We start from the raw sequence: 16934 nt of genomic DNA, 5'->3' as shown, positions 1-16934 counted from the left end.
TCAGTACAACTGTATGACGGATTTACTAATAAACATATAAACTCTCTGTATGCCAAACATAAAGTGATGACATGATTGCAATTGTGCAGAACATTACATCAAAATATTCGATCAAACGGCAGCTGCATATCAATAAATAAAATAACTTTCCAACTAGATTTTGTTTTTTCTCTCTTAAAAGCGACTAGAATGACTTTTTGCTTGTTGAGAAAACCTGAAACACGGAAATAAGAAAATATATACTTTACTTTTTGCACACTAGCAAACATAAGAAATAAATTGTTTGTTGTTTAACGACGCACTCCAACTGTCGACTCAATAGCTTTTACATCATCTGCTCTTTGATGACTTTTGGAGAACACTAGCGCCTATATTTCAGATGTTTAACGCCGCGCGCATTGCTTGCTTGCTTGCTTGGTTTGTTGTTTAACGTCGCACTCAGCAATATTCCACCTATATGACGGCGGTCTGTAAATAATCGAGTCTGTACCAGACAATCCAGTGATTTATATCATGAGCATCGATCTACGCAATTGGAATACCCGATGTCGTTAGTCGCCTCTCACGACAAGCGGTAATATTGCTGAGTGAGGCGTTAAAGAACAACCTCACGTCAAGCATAGTCGTATACAGAATTATATTAGTTCAAATTGTCTCTCTGAGTTATCTTATTAAATTCATGAGGGTGATGGTACCGTTTTGGTTTCCAGTCCTTCACCCTTATAGGAGCATTCAGAATAAAATGTTGACTTGGAACATGCCTTGTCTGTGTTTGTTTGTTTGTTTGTTGTTTAACGCCGCACTCAGCAATAACCAGATCCCGTTAGTCGCGTCTTACGACAAGCATAGTCGTCATTCATATGCATAAGATACATTGCCCAAAGAGTTAGATTGTCACAGTATCTTCGACATTTGTTGTTTGTTTGTTGTTTAACGCCGCACTCAGCAATATGTACTCGTTGTATTGCTACTGAATCGTAAAGGAAACGTCACGTCATGAAAATAATTCAAGAAAGTTTGCTGTCCATGAAAATCAAAATTCATTTGCGTTTGCTTGTGCTATTTCTGATAAACGACACCCTAAAACGTGGATCAAACATTCTTGTATCGATATCAGCGACATGCCAAGACTTACGAAGAATCAGAGAAACCACTCTTTGAGATGACTGCATGCTGTTGGTGACCTGGTGTCGTTGCTGTAATCTGTAGATGGTTCTCACGTGGACATTAAAAGCAAAAGCATTGGCAATCTTTCGTGCAGTCTGGCCATCATGCAGCATGTTTCTCTTGCGGTTCAGTGTAAGTGTACATTGTTGATGTATTTTTCATTCTCTAGGATAATCAGGTTTTGTGTTAGTTGAGGAATAAATGGAGGCCCTTATGTAATAAATGTTTAAAGCAGCCTAACCAGGAGATTCGAACAATACCAGGTCAATGAAAAGATAGTTGACAAATAGATGTCAACTTCTTATATTTTACCAAAGCAATGTTTCGGTACGCGCCGTGTTGAAAACTTCGCTCGGAAGGTTGCCTAGAAAGAAAAAAAAAACTTTGTTTCTTTTTGATCAAACTTAGATGGTTTGTAGAACGTTAACAATGATCTCTAGTTGATCACATATCTTTACCTTCTATGTCATGTCCTGTTTGAAGAGGCTTTACGACTGAGGCCAGAATTGTCATTTTTACATACTTTTCACGCGTCCTCACTGAACAGAGGTCGCCACCTGTGGTGTTTGTACTGGATACACAGGGCAAGGAGAGGGGCTCTCACTGGGTCGAGTGCACTTTTCAAGTAACAATTCGCGAGAAATGTGAATACTTGTACTGCAATGACATTGCCAGTTCTATTTGCTTAAATGTTTATGAAGGGATATTCGAATTTAAATTAATAATCTGTTAACGTAATGTATGCATTGTCAGATTCACAGGAGAAAGCCTGTTTGGGAATCAGAGACCTGTCATGATGCTCTTCAGGGAGGGCGGGTCAGTATTTCTCAATATAATTTGCCGTCCCAGTTAGTTGTGTACTCAGGTGTGACGTATTCATGCACTACAGTTCTATTGGGATATATAGAGAATACACAATATGTAGTTTCTCACACTGAATAACTGCGCAGTTACGCCCACACGTCCACTAGTTTGTCACGTGGGCATGGCGGAATGACAACGGGAGGGATCAACGAGTTCTAATGATACGAATAGCGTGTGTGTGTGTGTGTGTGTATGTGTGACGTGTTGTAAGGCGTAACTAATAACAGGATCGGGAGATACGAGACTCAGTGACTTGGTTGATGCATGTTCTCGTATCCAAATTGAGTAGATTGGTGTTCATGATGTCAATCACTCACCGCCGTCATATAGCTAGAATATTCCTGAGCGCGGCGTTAAACAACAAGCAAACAAACAAACAGGTGACAACTGTGACTGTTCTAAGGTAGTGTCAGATATTGGAGTGACTTCCATTAAGATTAAAGCAGTCTTCCAAGGCGTTAACATAGCGAAGGAAGAAAGTGAGCCCTTATGTCTTGATATCACTTACATCATATACGAGTCAGTGGATTTAAATAACTGTTTTAAAGTTTGATGACATATGTTGAGTTCTTCAAATGTTGGGAATCAACTTCGGGTCTTTTGCGTAATGTGACTGAAAGATTGTTAAGAGCGCGTAAAAACCATACTCACTGACCAACTCTTTGGAATATCGCAAAAATGCCCCCCCCCCCCCCCCCCCCCAAAAAAAAAAACAACAACAACAAAAAAACAACAACAAAAACAACAACAACAAAAAACACTGTACCATTCCGACTATAACCTGAACATGTGTTTATGAATCTATATCAAATAGTGATAATACAAGGTGTTCGCAACCCTGAAGATCCGGGTCCGAATAGGTCTTAGCAATCCATGCTTGCCGTAAAAGGCGAATATAATCGTGGTCAGACTCGCTGGCTTGGTTGATGCATGTCATCTTATCCCAATTGCATGTATCAATGCTCAATGTCAAGAGTCGTTTATTTACAGACCGCCGTCATATACCTGGAATATTGCTGAGTGCGGCGTTAAACAATAAAATAAAAATGAAAAAATAATGTAATAGCACGGCGTGAGGCGTTGCTGCCATCAACCACATCCAGAAACGATCATCTGCAGGACACGTAAAACCAAACTGACTCACTGGCTCTAATGAAATCAGAAGAGAACCTATGTCAGATAAATATTCAAACATATGGTTGGTTTGGTTGGTTGCTATATTGTTTAACGCCGCACACAGCAATATTGCAGATATATGACGGCGGTCTGTTAATAATCAAGTCTGGACCAGACAATCCAGTTATTGATATCAGGAGCATCGATCCACGCAATGGGGATCGATGGCATGCGTCAACCAAGTCAGCGAGCCTGACCACCCGATCCCGTTAGTCGCCTCTTATACGGCATGCATAGTCGCCTTTTGCAACAAGCATGGATTGCTGTAGACCTATTCTACCCAGGATCTCACGGGCCGAAACATATGCTCTTCAGAGACCTTCAAGCGACACACAATACTAGGACCAAACATGATTGATAGAAGCAGCTAGGTGTGTGCGCACTGGCGTCACCTGCACGTGAACTACTTTCTGACCTCTGAAGAGCATATGTTTGGAGGTCAGAAAGTAGTTCGCGTGCAGGTGACGCCAGTGCGCGCACACCTACCTGCTCCTATCAATCATGTTTGGTCCTAGTCAACTGATCACTGACCTGGATCAGGCAAGGCAGTTCTTGGACGAGCAGGATGCCGAGAGTGCCCGCGTGAATTACAAATCATCGGTCACAGCATGGAACTATTACACGAACATCACAGACGAGAACTTAGATGCATTGGTGAGACCCGAATATATGTTGTGATGACATGTATGTGAACTCAATTACATGTATCTATAATTGAACGCTATGAATAATTATGATGTTGAAAAATATGACTTTTCGAAAAAATATTGTATTATTCAAAATTTTCGTTTCAAATTCTTTCATGAGTTTGTTGCTTAAACGTTTCGTCTTCTTTCTTGAAGTCCCGATTGGAAGAATAAAGAAATTCACAAGGGGAGCTTGAATGAGAGAGTGAGTGAGTATAGTTTTACGTCGCTTTTAGCAATATTCAAGCAATATCACGGCGGGGGACACCAGAAATGGGCTTCACAAGTGGAGCTTGAATGAGACAGCGATTGTTTTATACCACTTTCAGCAATTCGATCTAAATTACAACAAAGAACAACATGAATGGCCGTCATACATTGTGGCTATGTCGGGAATCGAGCCCTACTCTTATTCTCAAGACGGCAAGTGACAAGTACTCTATTGTATCCACAGATCGATTCGTTTAGCTACATATCATCCTAAATTATTGTCAAATTTCAGTTTTCAATGATATTGTACAATAACTTTTACTTTGGACTCTTCTTTGGGCACAGATTTGTTTTGAAATGTCACCTTTTTTTTAGGAGAAAAATATTATTTATCACCCCAAACTAGAAGATATCGTTTGGGTGAGATCAAGCTATAGCACCGCCATGATGTTGTTGGGATATGTCTGAAAGAGGCGTAAAGTCATACTCACTCACTCACTCTACGACCTCAATCACCAGCCGTGTCCCATATTTCAATTCTACCTAAGTCACAAAGAGGCTATGTGGGTACCTCTCACCCGAGTCATCACTGTTACATTTGAAAGAGAAAGGGAATTTGAATACCGGTCTTTACACGAGACTTTGTCAGAGGATATATTGATATTTACATGACGCTGACAGTGTCGGATACCGTGAATACATCTGAACATGACGGTATTCATGTCGCACCGTCTGAGAGGATCTTTTCGTAATTACAGGGAACTTTGTGCCATTGAATATATTGTTAATGGACTGTATGCGTGCGTGGGGTCATACCGGTTCTCCACGGCCTTTCACTGCGAGGATTTGTCAACATTGTAGACTGCTCCAAAGCATACCTTATAAGCCCGTTGTTAAGTGAACCATAGCGCATTTTGCTGCTGCATAGGTCTCATGACTTGTTTTTCATATTCGGATTTTTACTTTTGAGAAACACCATTAGGGATACAAACGTCAAAACGAAAGCAATACCATGAGCGTATTAACTATTCTATTAAATGTCTTATTCATGTTTGTTGTTTAACGCTGCACTCAGCAATATTCCAGCTATATGACGGCGGTCTGTAAATAATCGAGTCTGGACCAGACAATAGTGATTGACATGAGCATCGATCCACACACTGGTTGGTTGGTTGGTTGGTTTGTTGTTTAACGCCGCACTCAGCAATATTCCAGCTATATGACAGGGGTATGTAAATAATCGAGTCTGGACCAGACAATACAGTGATTGACATGAACATCGATCCACGCAATGGTTGGTTGGTTGGTTGGTTTGTTGTTTAACGCCGCACTCAGCAATATTTCAGCTATATGACGGCGGTCTGTAAATAATCGAGTCTGGACCAGACAATCCAGTGATTAATATCATGAGCATCGATCCATGCAATTGGGAACGATGACATGCATCAACCAAGTCAGCAAGCCTGACCACCCGATCCCGTTAGTCGCCTTTTACGACAAGCATAGTCGCATCTTACGGCAAGCATGGGTTGCTGAAGACCTATTCTATCCCGGAATCTTCACGGGTCTCCACGCAATGGGGATCGATCACATGCATCAACCAAGTCAGCAAGCCTGACCACCCGATCCCGTTAGTCGCCTTTTACGACAAGCATAGTCGCCTTTTACGGCAAGCATGGGTTGCTGAAGACCTATTCTACCCCGGACCTCGACACTGAGTTTGATATCAGATTACAATGGACATAATCGCTATCAGTAATACTCACGTCTTCAAACGTCTTGAACTCTAGAGACATGTTGTATGGCAGACAAACATTCCCAATATCGTTTCATCACATTGGAATATATATAAATAATCCTGTAATTTTGCATCCTTTTTAAACCCTTTGGAAACAGTTGAGGCATGGCCTTTTTATTTGCCATGAATGTCAAACCTGTGTAAAACGGATCGCATAAAATTCATTCTTTAGGAATACTTGGAAATAATTCAATTTATGAGCATACATTCCTAACATTTGGCATAGGTGATGTCCCCAATGGGCACAGAATCCAACAATTCCAAACCTTATCCCAAACATGAGGGCACACATGGAAATGTACTATTTCGTGCAGTGTCATATCCGAGACGTATTCAAATTGTCGGAAAGTCTGGGCTCATTGCTTGCCAATGCCAAGGCATTTTGTGGTTCTTGTGCTCCTGGAGGCGAGCGTCGACGAATCGTGCACAGCGAACACGGGCGTTGTCCTAAAAGACAAAACGTCGACTCACACGCCTTGAAAATAAGACAACAAAGGTAAAAGGGTGTCAGTATATTGTCCCGACAGCACTGTCCAGTGACCCTTCCTTGCACAATATGTAGTGGGGTTCGTTCAGTCATAGCGATGCCACCCTACACCATATATAGCCGAACCACCGCGAACTTTGTCATGAGGTCTTAGGTTGACATTGGCTTGACGTTCATTTCGACGTCCCCAGACACGACCACGCCTATCAAGGAAGTACAAAGTGAATTGGAACTATTCTTAAAAGATGGCAAGTGACCAGGGACGATTACACGCAGTTTCGACGTTGTGTACAACACTGAAGCCTGTTGGCAATATGACGACTTCTAAAGGGCGGGACAACGCGTCGACATCGAGCAAGGAGATGAGCTGAATTTCTAATTGTGTGACCCGTAACTCGTACTCTAGTAGCCTGGTAAAAGTTTGCAACATTTTGATTCGCCGTTTGAGCTAGATTTGGTAGAGCCTGGTTTCGGATCAGTCGATCCTATACTTGTCGTTAACCTGGGACGACCTGAACAGGCTCGATCGTCAACATTTTGGGTTTATTGGTACCTGTTCCATAGTGTGGTAATCACAGACTGTGAAACGTTGAACGTATTGCCCACTGCAGGCCGACTGCTGCAAGATAACAAGACCATCAACGAGGTCGATAAGCCAATGAAGGCACAGTCAACACCGGGTGTCTTCATGTTCAACCTGTAGTGTATTGTCATTGTGATTAGTGCTTTAGTAAATATTACTAGCTAGCTCGAGCTATGACGTAGCTGATGACGTCATGACTGACTGCATGTACTGCCGCCATGATATATGAATAATCCCATGTCTTCGTGGTTAATAGGTACGGGGGCGGTCGGGTAGCCTAGTGGTTAAAGCATTCGCTCGTCACGCCGAAGACCCGGGTTCGATTCGCGACATGGGTACAATGCGTTAAGCACATTTGTGGTGTCCCCCGCCGTGATATTGCTGGAATATTGCTAAAAGTGGCGTAAAACCAAACTCACTCACTAATAGATACGGAGATAATCCAAATATGACAACTAGGCAGACACCACACAACCCTCAAGTTATACAGGAATAATGCACAAATATAGACTATACAAACTGTCGACAAAGGGGTCATGGATGACAGCTATAGCAATTTCTGATACTTTTTGGTGCGTGCAGTGCAAAAACTCGTATAATTGTTTACGTTTCAATGGGAAACGTTAACTATTATTCATATACAGATCTGTATGTGATTATTTTATGCACATACCGACTTGAAAGCAGAACAGACCCAAGGGGTCTATCATATTCACTGAGTCGTAAACACCAACAGTAGTTAAAAAACCCTAAAGGGATGAGACTGGTTATTCTATAGCGTTGACGTTTTATATTTACTTACAAAACCTTCTTTATTTACATAGCACCTAGCGTTCCTCACCCGTGAACACCTCATACGAAACGCGCTATTAACACGTTCTAGGGTAATATACTTTTAAGTGGTAGTGTACTCCCCATGCATCACACACAATACGGAATGACACGCACGCTTGTATATTATATTGATGTACGTTATGTGTTCTATGTGTACAGGTCGAGTCCGATCTCATGGTGGCAGAGTTCACAAAGGAAAGTGGGAGGAACGCTTCCATGTTTGACTGGAAGAACTTCCAGGATGAAACCATGCGGAGACGATTTTCAATATTGGCCGACATAGGAACAGCTGCTATGCCTGACAAGACGAAGCTGAAACGGGTAAGAATCATCATATATCAGCCAGTGTGGTGTGGTGTGGTGTGGTGTGGTGTGGTGTGGGCTATGATGGGGTGGGATGGGGTGGGGTGGGATTGTGGATGGTCGTGTAAAGATATTACAACACTACAACTAAATCATTTTTCAACATAGATAACGTTAGAAAACGCACTTGTATATTGCTTGTGTATCACACAATAAGCCCTCTTTTTAAAAGGTCTTGAAAGCTCTTACAATCTCTTAATACCTAAACCTGGAAATTTCAAGCAAGGACATTGTCCGTTAGGACATTTATAAACTTATTGGTAAGTACCAGAGAAAACGTTCTCGAACTTCCATTTCTCTTGAAAGAAACAAATATTCCTCACATTGACTGTCAGTTATTGGCATGATCAAACAGGCATTCCATGCTTCGAGATTGTTTTCAGCTGAACAACGTGCTGTATGAGATGGAGGAGATCTACAACACGGGCAAGGTTTGCATGAAGGAGGATCAGTGTCTCGACTTTGAACCGGGTATTTTATTCCATATATTCTTGTTATAACGATAGCCATAACAGATGCTCCGTTTGATAGGTAACTGTCATCAATTAACAGATTTATCATACAAATGAACCAAACCAATAAATAAACAAATTTGTTTTGACACTGGATACTCAAGACATCGTGTGTACGACGAACAGATGGTCGTCTGGTTTTGTCATAATAAACTTTACTTGTTTGCAGTTTTAATATATGTATTATTCCAATAAACAAAACCGACAAAAACTCACAAACACATGCAAGTCATTTCACCTTAACAAATATGGGGACATATGGAACAAGTCAAAATCTAGACTTGCATCATTTGTGTTGCCCTTTGTTCGCAGGCTTGAGGCGTATTATGGCCTCATCCCGTAACTACGGGGAGTTAACCAAGGTTTGGAAAGGATGGCGAGACCAGACAGGGAAGAAGATGAAGAACCTTTTTGCCGAATTTGTTTCCCTCAGCAACGAGGCCATCAGAGCAAATGGTGAGATCTACCTAGCATACATGCATGGGCATACTGTTAGCAGATTGTTCCTGGGTAGTTTGAAGAAACTGGAATAAATATAATCCGTAAACACCATAACATGTTTTAGGCACAAGTGATACCATCATTTGCATATCACAATGAACGTGTAAACGTTTGGGTCCTGAACCGTCCGTGCTTTATTGCAACGCGGTAAATATATTCCACCTTGAAAGAGGGAAGTCCAAAGCAAAAGAAGATGTAGAGGGACGTAGCTCTCCACATCGAGATGTGGCGTCTTTGACAACAGGGTATACCTGTTTTAAATGTAGTGACCAGTTACGCTTACCCACAAAAATAACGGAGGACCGTCCACCAAGCCATATGTTTTCATGATCTATTCAGGCTATGCAGACACTGGTGCCTGGTGGAGATCGTCGTATGAGACCGAGACCTTCAGGCAGGACATGGAACAGTTGTTCCTGCAGCTGGAGCCGCTCTACATACAGCTGCATGCCTACACCAGGAGGAAGCTGATGGAGGTGTATGGAGAGAGCGTCTTTCCCTCGGGGGGACATATTCCAGCGCACCTGCTTGGTAGGTATTTTGGCTCAACGGGTATGCACGTCATTAATGAAGAGGGAAAGTGTACCAATTGTCAGGGAGAGATATTACCGGTAATAAAAGACCCTGCTGAGAGACTAGCTGCCGCGAATGAATGAGTCCAAAAGGCAGGGTTGAGAATTACTTTTGGAATAATGTAATCATTTTCGCTTTGGAGAAGAAAGTATTATGTTGTATTTTTACTTCATTCCCATGGTGTTGAGACTACTCCATCTCAAACAGGTTTGATAAACTTTCAGAAAAAGTTTAATGTGGAAAATGATATGTTTATCCTGATGATGCACCGTTTCAGGCAACATGTGGGCGCAGAGTTGGGGCAATCTACTCAACATTCTCCAGCCTTACAAAAACAAGCAGAGCGTGGATGTCACCCCTCAGATGAAGGCACAGGTTGGTTTCAAAAGTGCCGCAAAGTGTTTGATGAAATAGCGATAGGTAGAGCTGGAATATGTGTGGGATGAAATGTAAACGTGTGTGTGGTGTGGTGTGGTGTGGTGTGGTGTGTCGTGTAAAAAGTAATTTCACCAGAGAGTATTTGCTTAAATCCGTTTGCAGGGCTACACTCCACGCAGGATGTTCGAGACATCCGAAGAGTTCTTCACGTCGCTTGGTTTGGAGCCAATGCCACAACTATTCTGGAAGAATTCAATGATAGAGAAACCTAAAGATGGCCGTTCGGTCGACTGCCAAGCATCTGCCTGGGACTTCAGCAATGGCAGTGATTTCCGGTGGGTACGCCTGAACACTGACGGTTGTTCCGGGCTCAAGTGTGTAGTGAGCCCATGAACTTTGAAGTGGATTATCAGTTTCAGATTACCTGTATGTTACCTGTATGTGAAACTGGTATTCTATAGTATTGAATCGTGAGTGCTAAGGTAAGGTAAGATAGTTTTTTTTTATTTCCTGATTTGGAAATTTGGTTTACAGTTAAGAAAGATACATGGAACTTAAATACAGTAAATACACGTTAACATGAACGAGTATACAACGACGATAACACTACGTATGAACATGCCATAACTGAGCAATACAAAGTTAAAGCTACCATGAAGAAAAGTGTATTACGTCTTTAAAGTAAATGCCTGATTTAGCGGAAACAAGATTGAATGCTAGACATCTTTACCTACCATTTGCTACAGGATACAGCAGTGTACGGACATCACCATGCAGGACCTGATCACCATCCACCATGAGATGGGGCACATACAGTACTACCAGCAGTACATGCACCAGCCTGTCGTCTTCAGAGATGGAGCTAACCCCGGTATGTTGGGTTTTGTTTTGTTTGTTTGTTGTTTAACACACTCAGTAATATTTCAGCTATAAGACGGTGGTCTGTAAATAATCTAGTCTGGACCAGACAATCCAGTGATTGATATCATGAGCATCGATCCACGCAATTGGGATCGGTGATATGCATCAACCAAGTCATCGAGCCTGACCACCCGATCCCGCTAGTCGCCTCGTACCAGAAACATAGTCGCCTGTTACGGCAAGCATGGGTTGGTGAAGACCCGGAATCTTCATTGGTCCGGTATGTTGGAAGGATCCTAATGGCGACTGGGCTCAGGACAAACTTGCATTCGTTGGAAGCATCCACAGGGCGACTAGGCTCAGGACAAACTTGCATTCGTTTGATGCATCCAGAGGGCGACTAGGCTCGGGACAACTTGCATTCACAGCATATTCATTGACGTTATTCATACACCACTTTGTTTGTCCACTAATCAGAAACTTCCTGGCTTTAATCAGTGTAACAGTTCATGCTTATTACACAGAACCACTGTCTTCTTACACTAAGTACACCATCTAGACCTAGACTTTGGAGCTTAGTACCCCTATAATGAGGTACTTCTTTTGGTACCTTTTCTGAGGTACTTTTCCACAAAGCGATCGTAGTGCTAGGACAGTCGCAAGTCTATGTTAAAATAAGGGAGTTACAATCACCTTAGCGCTCCGATATCTCTATGGAACGGACCCCAGAACAAACGTAGATAAGTGAGAAACTGTGAGTTGGGTTGGTCTACGCTGTTATATAACGGAACGTCGGTATGTGGGAGGACTGCCAAAGATGATATAAGTTTTAGTTGTCTCTTACTTTAGTGAAACCCACAATCACGCGTATGGTACATATTCGAGTCAAAACTCAAATTCGAAGCCACGATCAGCGGATGAGAGAAGAGATCCTGCCCGAATTATATGGTGAATAGTTGAACTCAAATAGATGGATGAGTTTTCCGTCAGAGCAAGCTCTATACAAGCTGATTTTGGTATGTAAGTTTACATGCACAAATACCAGTGACTAAAGCTGAATGGTCGAATTTATATTTTTGTTGACAAGGCATGAGGAATAGTTTGTAGACGTTGGTACAAAAATGTTTTTAAAAATGCATATGATACTTTTATCCATTTCTGTGTGTACATTTATTAAATTATGGAAAAGGCTGGTGCCAGAACCTTGAAGAAAGACGTACTGTTGTAGGCTTCCACGAGGCTATAGGAGACGTGCTAGCTCTGTCTGTGTCCACGCCCAAACACCTCCAGAAGCTTGGTCTCCTGACAGAAGTAGAGGAAGATGCAGGTAGGTACTTCGCACTGAGTGATAAAATGAGTGTAGGTTGATCTGTCTTGAGCAACACAGCCTGTGAACAAACATGTGTTCAGAGAATCCATTGTGATTCTATCACCATTAGGCTTTATCGACGAGAAGGTCCCGGGGGAACCAGGAACCTTTTCTGTCCCAGAATCCCAAGAGGAAGACAGACAACTTGATTTCAATTGGGATATATTTTCTTTTCTTTCGGGTCCCATTTGTTTCAGAAAAGTGTGTACTTTTTGCACCAAGACCCCCAAATACATTTTAACCGACAATACAATTTATTGTCTGGAAGGTAATTTAGTGTTGTCATGTTTGTACAATTTAGTCGAACACTTGTCATGCAACACTCCCAGTGGATGTCTCATAGATTTCTTGAAATATTCAACTTGTTTAATATGACAGCTACAAGTAGCTTATATATAAACAGAATTTTCACATAAGGAGGTAAGTAAAGGAGTAAGTATATACTCCGAAAGGTTATGTTCCTCACAATAAAGAAGTTGACATCCATTAATTCTCTTCCTTATGTGTATCACTTCTAAATGACATTCAAAGACTAGAATTGTCACATAATTTCCAACAATTCTGAAATAATACATCTAGATTTTATGTGCAGATATTTCCTAGCCCCATACATAGTGCATGCACGTCGCTATATAAGTGCAATGATATTGAACGCAACGTTAAACCCCATTTCACCTCACCCCAACCACCGTTGCAGAGAGCGACATCAACTACATGTTGAGCATAGCCCTTGAACAGATCGCCTTCGTGCCGTTCGGCTATCTAATGGATCAGTGGCGATGGAGTGTGTTCAGTGGGGAGACGCCACAGAGTCTCTACAATACCAAGTGGTGGTCCCTCAGGTAAGTCAGTACAAGAGATGTAGGTGAGAGACGCCACAGTGCTTCTACAAAACTAGTAGTGGTCCTTCAGGAAGACCAGACGTGAGATGCAGACTTTAGCAACTCCAGCTGTTAGCGTGATGTTGAATGTTATATGTTCACTGTCTCAGATTTAATTATTATACATTTGATGAAGAAGTCTTGCAGTTAATATACAACAAATCATGTTTATAAATTACCTATTTTTCTCAGATAATTAGCTCACCTTACAGGAAGTAAGTGCGATTAAGTCATGGCCTGTGTTCTTCTGGCGCCTGGCGTCCCTTGTAAACATGTTCTCAGAAACCAGTAGACTAATGAAGCTGTAACTTCACATACCTCTTCCCACCCATAATAACACCCCAGTTTGTCCAAGCAGTTCGAATCCTATTTCAATATGGGCACCAAGGCACCCATAATAACACCCCAGTGTGTCCAAGCAGCCATATTGAAGAAAGCTATTTGTTCCAAATGTTATTTGGTATATGTGTAGGTAGTAGGGGAACACAACACACAAGTTGATATTTTATATTTTGATCTTGATTTGACCATTGTACTTAAATTTAATGCTCTTAAATTACCTCAAAATGCATTTTCTTTCACTGTAAACGTCGTCTTCTCAGAAACCATTTGACTTTTTGAAACTGACACCTGAAAGAAAAAGGTTCAAGTCATGATTTCAATATGACGACAGCTGGATTGACATAAAGTTATCTATGGCTTCGCTATTTAAGTTCAAAATGTAATTTAAAGTTATTAAAATCATTCAAATTGCACTTTTCACTCTGCTATCTTCTCGTCTGGAGTTGCCGGACTTTGGAAGCTGATGTTTGACATCATATTTTGTTCAAATGATAAGGAGGTAAGTGTGCTTATTTGAAACTGGAGGAACTACTGTCTGACATTGGAACGTAATACTCTCCTGAGAAAGTTTCAGAGTAGAAACTTTCTGTATAAATAAAGTATGTGAACTGGTTTGTATTGCAACAATGTTATGCAACAATGATATATTCTGGCATAGTCAGAAATATTGTGAAGATTTGGTGACTTGTTTCATACACTTATCTCACTTATGCAGAAATTAATTGAATTGCAATGCTTACAGCAACGTTTTAAAATTGATGTCCTTGTTGAAATCATAAACTGTTGACCACATATTCAGGTGAGCAAGTGCCTTGGCATTATTTTTCCTTGTTTCTATTTGAGCAAATCTGTGCATGTATTGCACGCCCAATGTCCTTCTTAACTATATATATTCTACAGACAGCGTGATACACCTTTCAGATGCCGATACCAAGGTATTTCTCCACCAGTAGAAAGGTCCGAGGACGATTTTGACCCTGGTGCCAAGTACCACATCCCCGCTAATGTACCATACATCAGGTACTTACATTCAAGATGTTCCTTCTGCCTGACCTATACCATGGAAAACAATTTAATGAACATCCACAATTAATAGAGTGTGTTTTGCAATAAACACCTGACAGAAAAGAATTGGTTGTTCTTCAACTTCTGTTGAGTGGCATTTATCAATGTAGCCTCGGATCAAGGCACTCATTCTGCCTGACATACTCAAGTGCCTCCGATGCCAACACACATATTCCAGGATCCATCACGGGTTCGACCCATGAAGATCCGGGGTAGAATAGGTCTTCAGTAACCCATGCTTGCCATTAAAGGCGACTATGCTTGTCGTGAGAGGCGATTAATAGGATCGGGTGGTCAGGCTTGCGGACTTGATTGATGTATGTCATCTATCCCAATTGTGTGGATCGATGCTAATGTCAATCACTGGATTGTCTGGTCCAGACTCGATTATTAACAGACCGCCGTCATATAGCTGGAATATTGCTGAGTGCGCCGTTAAACAAACAAACATCACCAGTTCAAACAGACTCCTGACCTAGTCTGTCTGGCATGGAACGTCTTTGTCATTGAGGGATATACGTCTTCATACACAATAGTGTCGACCCAGGTACAGATACCAGTCTTCATGTTTCAGATACTTCGTGAGTTTCGTACTCCAGTTCCAGTTCCACCAGGCGCTGTGCCAGGCAGCCAATCAGACGGGGCCTCTACACAAGTGCGACATCTACCAGTCAAAGGAAGCTGGCAATCTCCTTAGGTATGATCCTTCCTAAAAAATCAATGTAGACTTACATGTTCTGTTGTTCCTGTGATGTCGTACACCCATATTTTGTAGTATTTAACTGTGCAATTATGCAGTCGTCAGACTGCAATAGTGACACATTCGTTCAAAGCGCCGCAGCGTCTGACATGCTTTGCAAAATCTGCGTTCCTTAGGCGTGCCAGACCCCTATGCTCGTTGGTTGGAAACCCAGATTCGCTCTTGGTTTCTCGGCATTATTCGCGTGTTTGTGGTTATCACTCAAGTGGTGAATGTTCTGCATCACTTCGGGCTTTCCTCGAAGGGTTTTAAACACACGTCACAGAGACGGCCTGTTGAGGTGTTTGCCATTGTCATCCATCGGTAGGTGTCGGATTGCATGCGGGGCGGTCGGGTAGCCTAGTGGTTAAAGCGTTTTCTCGTCACGCCGAAGACCCCGGTTCGATTCCCGACATGGGTACAATGTGTGAAGCCCATTTGTGGTGTCCCCCGCCGTGATATTGCTGGAATATTGCTAAAAGCGGCGTAAAACCACACTCACTCACTCGGATTGCATGCCAGGTGAATGAGAATGAGCCAAAACCAATAGCCTTCCTCGCATGTGTGTGCGTGTCGGTGTGTGTGTGTGTGCGCGTGTGCGTGTGTATGTGTGTGTGTGTGTGTATTCCCGAGTCTGGATAACACAATCCATAAATTCATATAATAAGCAACTATCCACGTCGTCAGGCTGCCTTAACACATCATCAGCCAAGTCACCTCGCCTGATCACCCGATCCGTTAAGTAGCCTCCTACGTCCAGACAGGTTACCTCGCCGTCGGACATAGGAGTGCTTGCATGATTGTTGTTTGACGCCGCACGCAGGAATATACAAAAATATTAAGATTATCACCTATATTTTCAGTCGAGTTTTAGAGCTTGGACGATCGCGACCGTGGCCGGAAGCCATGGAAATAATTACTGGACAAAGGAAGATGGACGCCAGACCGCTCATAGAGTACTTCCAGCCGCTCATTGATTGGCTGAAGGATCAGAATAAAGGTTACAAGACAGGTTGGGACCACAAATGCCCGGATTCCATCCCGAAAACTGCCTCTGCAACCACAGCCAGAGTTACATACGGTCTTCTGTTAGTTACCATAGTGACTGCTGTCCTGAGTTACATGTGAAGCTTATAAGCATGTTCCGTTTATTCTTTCGAGTTTCTTTGAGATCAACCTGCCGTAGTTATAATGCTGACTCAACAAAAAGAATATATATGCTGAATCTAAGTCGACCCCCACTTTATTTCGAAAAAAAATCTATTGAGAGAACCACTGGGTAATCTAGTATAACTGAAGAAAAATATATTTGATATTATAGAAGCGCATGCATTTGTATAATATAGCAATTTTGTAAAGTGAAACAATTGTGTTATTATTCTTGACGTTGAACAAAGGTTATGATATATTCCCACACAACCCTATACACACACAGCTAATGTGTCTACCCATACGCAGTTGTATATCTACAAGGTAAAACAAATAATCACATTCACAGTTATTTCAATATTTGGCAAATATAAAGACACATAACACAGGGCCCCA

At 41.9% G+C, this 16934-nt stretch overlaps 1 protein-coding gene across 1 annotated transcript in view; it reads left to right on the top strand.

The window, feature by feature from the left end:
• The window catches only part of LOC139465532 (uncharacterized), a 107890-nt gene extending 91187 nt beyond the window's left edge, over positions 1-16703 (top strand). The window contains exons 75-87 of the mRNA XM_071247249.1: positions 3723-3861; positions 7965-8126; positions 8552-8639; positions 8993-9136; positions 9521-9712; positions 10032-10129; positions 10295-10467; positions 10879-11003; positions 12222-12320; positions 13060-13204; positions 14507-14605; positions 15225-15347; positions 16253-16703. Coding sequence (XP_071103350.1) covers positions 3723-3861; positions 7965-8126; positions 8552-8639; positions 8993-9136; positions 9521-9712; positions 10032-10129; positions 10295-10467; positions 10879-11003; positions 12222-12320; positions 13060-13204; positions 14507-14605; positions 15225-15347; positions 16253-16517 — 1852 coding nt within the window. The 3' untranslated portion in view covers positions 16518-16703. The remainder of the gene's footprint in view (positions 1-3722; positions 3862-7964; positions 8127-8551; positions 8640-8992; positions 9137-9520; positions 9713-10031; positions 10130-10294; positions 10468-10878; positions 11004-12221; positions 12321-13059; positions 13205-14506; positions 14606-15224; positions 15348-16252) is intronic.
• Positions 16704-16934: the final 231 nt, after the last annotated feature.

The sequence above is a fragment of the Haliotis cracherodii genome, unplaced genomic scaffold (genome assembly GCF_022045235.1).
Source record: "Haliotis cracherodii isolate W230 unplaced genomic scaffold, xgHalCrac1.p SCAF_18, whole genome shotgun sequence".
NCBI lineage: Eukaryota > Metazoa > Mollusca > Gastropoda > Lepetellida > Haliotidae > Haliotis > Haliotis cracherodii.
The sequence above is the reverse complement of the archived record's forward strand: the minus strand, read 5'-3'. Positions and strand labels throughout refer to the sequence as shown.